Below are 6,000 nucleotides of genomic sequence, written 5' to 3' on the forward strand. Positions count from 1 at the left end.
GATTGTTGTGCAGCATGAAAAAAACCACAACACCAAAACAATCTGACATGCATTTTTATAGTTACTTTTTATTTCAAGTCTTATTTTTCATAAAAGGTCCAAGTTAGGTTTTTTCTTTTCCTAATCACTAGTTTATTCCTCATTTTAAATATATATTCTTCACGGCCTAATTTTATAGTTTTGCATTTTGCCATCAGTTTATATTTTAATCCAAATGGTTTTACATTTTTCTATTAAAGAAAGAGTCATAAAGGATTAAGGGTGTTTCTTTGGAAAATAAAGAAATTTTCCTTTAAAGAGGAGATTTAATCACAATATCAACTGTCTTTCACAGTTTATCAAGCATTAGTGCTTTATCATTACAGAATTGTGTGATACCCAGTTAAAACTGGGTTAGAAACATGAAAAAAGCAGAGCAATGAAATTGCTACATATTATACATCCTTTAAGAATACATTTAAGATGGCTGTTTCTTCCCAGTTGCAAACAGAACAAGAACAAAGAAATGCCCCCCTGTTTACTCAGTGTAAGTGTATAACATCACTGTGATTCTTTAGCTCAGCAAGGATATCAGTTGTTTTAACATCCTTCACATCTGAAAATGATGTGCTTAGAGAAGTATTGATAAATTGTGACTTCCTTGATCTGTAAGAAGTAACATTTAAATCAAACCCTTTGTTAATTTCTTCATTCCAAGCAGTGCACCTATACACCTAAAGCTGTAACATTAGCTAACAATTTAGTGTTTATCTCTAGCAGCAAAAGATTAGATACTGATTGCTGCTATAAGATTTATTGAAATACAACAATAAAACCAGGAACAGTTAAAACTTTTTTCTTTTGAGTGCTTTTGTCCTTAAGGTGATCTACCTTTACCTTAAACAATCTGATTTGAAATTTGTTTCTAGGTCAGGAAATTCTTATTGAAAAGCTGAAATGCAGCAATTAAAGAAGCACTGCAATTAAAAAAACTGGACATGGCTGCTAGATAAAAGACATGTCAAATATCTGAACTATGGTGTAGGTGAGCCTAAGTCAATTAGGCTTAGGAATACATCAAAATTAACAGCACAAGGTTTAAAACTGTCTGGAGAAGAGCTTTCCTCCACTAGCTAGACTAAGTACGGTATTTAGCTTCTTCATGTGGGACTTATATACACGTTTGACCTGTCTCTGATTTGAAGAACTCTATCATCTCTTGCATTACCTTGCCTCAATAATGTGATAATGAGAATGAAAAGAGAAAAATGAGTCAAGTTCTTTTTTTATATTTCCTTGCCTCAGAGAAAACCAGTTTCAAATAATTAGGTGTTTGCACATAATAGCCTACTTTCTTAAAAAAGCATTTATTTGGGTATTTTTAGATCAAATTAATTTTTCTGTGAAATTCACATGCAGATAATTTACCCTTTTGTGTCTTTTAACAAGCAAGCCTAGCATAAAATCAAAATATTAATGAGAAAAGCTGATTCTACTGCATGTCAAATATTTAATTCTGGAATAAAACTGATATTGGAGACATCTGGATCGAAGTAAATATAGTGGGATATGTAAGAAAGATTGCAGGCTGATTTTCAAAGATATGGAATGAACTGTTAATTTATTTATCTTTGCAAATCCATCTAAGCTAAAAAATTGCATTAGTGAAAAGAAATTCACTTGCACAGCAGGAAAGCTCTTGAGCCTAAGATCTAAACTTTTTTCAAATGCTCAAGGCAATCTTTATTAAGCTGTAATTATTTCCTAAGTCTCTGAAAACGTTCTGCTTTACAGAGCTTAAGTGACTGGTCAATCAACATCTCACACACCTCTCAAACCAAGCTGACACTTGTTGCAGAATTTCTTTTCAATAAGCGAAAAAAAATCAAACACAAGCTTGGTTTTTTTTCTACAGGAGTTAACAGTACTGTGAGAATCCTTCTCATTTCTTTTTTGAAAGGCTTAAAATAAACTCATACGCATTACCTGGCCAAATAATGTCCACAGACACTTCTACAAACAAATTTACAGGACAGTGTGCATTTTTCCAAATGACTCAAGAGTTCATCTTAAACTGATCTAAAGAGAAGAAAAATAACCATTGATTTCAGTAATTCTTCAAAAACAATTAAATTGAAAGACTTATTTAAATCTACAATAACCTGCCAGAAAACCAAAAGGCAGCAACACACCATACCTGAAGAGGATATTTTCCTTTTCTACCATCACTACAGTATTTATATCAATATCTGAAAAGAGGAAAAAAGGTGGTAAACCATTGCACACCTGTGGAACTTCTGTAGAACTGCTGCTTTTTGCAGTGGTAAGAATAACTTCGAGGGTGGTCTTGCCTTCACCTTTGAAGAAGGCTACGTCCTGTAGCAGTTTCATTTCTCAGATTTTAATAAGGAAGCACAAGTAATATGGAAAGAGACAGCTTCTTATGAACAATAAGTAAAACAAAGATACATAGGATGGATTAAGAAGTGACATAAAATGCTTATGTGCGCCAGGACTCCGTGTTACATAGTAACACACAAACAGCAGACTTCTCAAAACTTTCAGCTGCAGGATTCTCGTGTATCTGCACTGCAGATTTTGCATGCTCGCTGGTTGAACAATAAAGGAATATAAGAGCTACAATACACAGACTTCGATCGGGATTCTGTTGGATAACATCATAAGATTTAGAACTTCATATTTAAACAAGTGTTTGAAGAAAACAAACAAACCTACTGAAATGTACTTTGTTCACAGGGAACTCTTTGTCCTTGTAGCTGTTCCAAGGAAAGAGATTTATAGAAACAGAATGTACTTAGCAAGTGCAGAACAAGAGCACCACTCAGTGGAACTATCAGAGAAAATAATACTGGTAAAGTCAATACTTATTCACAGTCCAGCAACAAAAAAGAGTTGAAGGTGACTCTACTAAGACAAAAATCTTCCTCAGAATAATTTCAGGTGAAAAGATGGCCAGGTTTAAATTATAGTCTCTGTAATATGGAGTTCTAACCTTAATATTACTTATGTACTGGCTCTCTTTTCAAGACACAATTATTACATTTCCATTAGTATCTTATTTCTTTTTCAAAAATAGAAATTATAATTACAAAAAGGAAGACATATGAGTCATCTTTCACTGTTCAGTTTTTGAAACCACCAGCATCTCCCAAAACCACTAAAGCCTGTCTGTATCAGATCTCAAAGTATTACTTAGTCCTTAGACTTCAGAAATAAAGACTAACACCCTTCATAAAACTTGTCAGCTGGACATTGACAACATGCCTTTAAAACGCCAGCCACATTTACCCCTGCATAAAATACCAGCAGAGGATGTAAGATATCCCTACTTCCACATATAAATTTTTTTATTTTTCTTTATAAATTTGAATTTTGCAGTTCCCAAGAAAAGCTTCAAATACAAGTGTTTGAATATTTTGATTTTCACTATTTACCCACTGAAACCAGAAACTTTTTGGAATGAGGAATTAAAATCAGTGAGTCCTGTGGTAAGGCCAGTGGCAGCCCAACCCGAGTGTTTCCAAGGATACTGGCTCCAGGTGTTACCTTTGCCATGGCAGCCTGGGGAGGGCAGTGTTTTAGGTCTATGCCTAACCCCGTGTTGATACCACACTGGTATCAGCAGTGTTTGCACAGCATCAAGGCCTTCTCTGTCACTCTGCTCCCCCAGCAAACACTAGGATGAGAATGTGCAAGATGCTGTGAGGAGACACAGCTGGGACATCACCTTGCTTGCTTTGCCTGAGACCTATGATAAAAGCACCATCTTCAAGCTTAATTTGCTTATTTGGGCCCTGTGTCCCTGCAGTCCTGTCAGGTGTGCCCCAGTACCAAAGCAGCCTTACCCAGTGGACACAGCTCCTGTCACCAAACACACAACAGCTCTGGTGGAGGACCCTGCAAAGGCTGTCCTGTGGCCTCCCAGGCTGACCCTGTGCTCAGAGTGAGGGTCTACAGCAGGTGTGAGTCACAGGAATGAAATTCAGATTGCAGCAAAGTTTCTGTGTATCCTAGCTAAATGTCACAATGCAAAACTGTACACTTGTAGTTGTCATTAAAAAGGTGTAAAGTGATCAGACAGAAAGTTACCCAGTCAGGGTTTACCTGAATCTCTCCCTTAAAACACAACATATTTTACAGCATAAAATGCCAGGCAATTCCAAAAACTGTGGAGAAAGATTCTCTAAGAACACAACTACTACTGTCATATCTGGTTAAATGTTTAAGAAAAAAAAGAATTCCAGTGAATCATAAATCCCAGTATGTTTCTCCTTTAACCCATGACTATGCACTGATGAACATTTGCAAACTAAATCATCTCCATAAAACTGTATATAAAAATACACTTTGCTACAATCCTAATTTAGATCCTGAAGTTCACTAACCTATACAGTCATTTCATTCTAATAAATAGGCCAATAACTAAAGTTTGTGAAGTCTAGACTTTTCCCAAGACCACCTCATGTGTTCCCTCCTCATGATCCCTTCTCACTGACAATTACTGCACATTCACAGCTAATCTGTGTTGCTGACGCACAAAATGTCCATACATATGGGACAACTGAGTAACACAGTCTATCAAGTTCTCATGGGGATGGATGCCATTGTCCCAGAAGGAGAAAGATGTTTCTCCTTCTGCCTCACACAGAGCAAATCCATAATTAAAGTATCTGCAGATGTTGGTAGTGCTCACATGATAGAAGGACTCATGATCTTATTTTCCCGGAGTTCTGCTTCTCTAAATGAGAAATATATCTGTATCTGTCCTACAATACACCCCAAAATAAACAACGAAGAGTGCATTTAACAGCTAGAAATCCCAAATACACAATACATTCATACACTCTTTGCTAATTACACTACATTTCTAGGACACAGATTAGTTCTTTGGGAAATGTGAAAATGTTCAGTACTCAAACACTGCAGAATCTGCTTTAGTCACCATAATGAATTACCTGGTAAATCAGTCTTCATAATATCAATGCCAACTTGAAGCTCAGGCTCAGCAGCAAGAACTGCATAATCTCCTTGATGAGAGACATTGAAGTTGTAATTTGAGTTGATACCAACCAAGTTACTGGCCAGGAAAGGTTTTCCTTTTGGTGTCCTTTGCAAGTGGACTTCATTCCAAGGTATGCACAGCTCCTCTGCAATTAATTTCCGCATCAGCAGGCGACCAGCCTGTGAAATAAAATGGAAGTAATTCATACAGAACTATTGCTAGAAAACCACACACCTAAAAAATCTTGGTGTATTACTATATCAATTAGTGTATTTTAGCCAAATAATTTAAGTTTCTCCCTTTTATAAAAACTATGTCAACTAAGTTTAAGCAGAAGAGTCCATCAGAGCATCAAACACATGGTCACTATTAGCACAATTAATACAAGTCCCTGCCCAGACAAATTGCAGCAGTTCCTTTCTCTACCTTAGTAACTTATTTACGATACTTTATGGCACAAATAAATACTTTTTACACCACCTTGAACAGTATAATTATCTGAATAGCCTTCCTTTCAGTACATCCATTCATTACCTAGGTGCTAAATGAAATTCTCAGCAGCTAAAATTGATGAGTAACTCCTTCCAGACTAATTAGCAGGCGCATATTACTATGTTATTAGGCGAGATTCAAACCCTGGATCTTCTAAAACACCTTTATTCTCCTAGTGGTTACGCCGATGTCCTACGCAGAGTCCCTCAGGGTACGCTGATTTTTGTCTCCTGACTTGGTATCGCGACTTAGAACTTGTGAAGTCTTTCAGAGTAATACTGACAGCAGCCTGCCGTCACTCCTGGCTTCATACTTTTATACAAGCCTTATCCTTTAGCTTTACATCCCTGAAATGCCCTCACACGGCACGTTCTGCTACGAGAAATCAGGAATTTGATTTCTGACTGTGCAGAGAGACAACCGCGCCCCGGCTCCCCATGTACCAAGGCGGCTTTGGCATCGCGGGCAAACACAAACTGGCCGATGCGCTCCTTCTCCTCGGGCTG

The 6,000-nt window shown here is 37.0% G+C and overlaps 1 protein-coding gene across 1 annotated transcript in view; it reads right to left on the minus strand.

The window, feature by feature from the left end:
* Positions 1-6,000, minus strand: part of AASDHPPT (aminoadipate-semialdehyde dehydrogenase-phosphopantetheinyl transferase) — a 30,036-nt gene that overhangs the window by 23,182 nt on the left and 854 nt on the right. Inside the window, exons 2-3 of the mRNA XM_005417799.3 lie at positions 5,938-5,997; positions 4,956-5,181 (exon numbers count right to left, since the gene is read on the minus strand). Coding sequence (XP_005417856.1) covers positions 4,956-5,181; positions 5,938-5,997 — 286 coding nt within the window. The remainder of the gene's footprint in view (positions 1-4,955; positions 5,182-5,937; positions 5,998-6,000) is intronic.

This window comes from Geospiza fortis, unplaced genomic scaffold (genome assembly GCF_000277835.1).
Source record: "Geospiza fortis unplaced genomic scaffold, GeoFor_1.0 scaffold16, whole genome shotgun sequence".
NCBI classification, from domain to species: Eukaryota; Metazoa; Chordata; class Aves; order Passeriformes; family Thraupidae; genus Geospiza; species Geospiza fortis.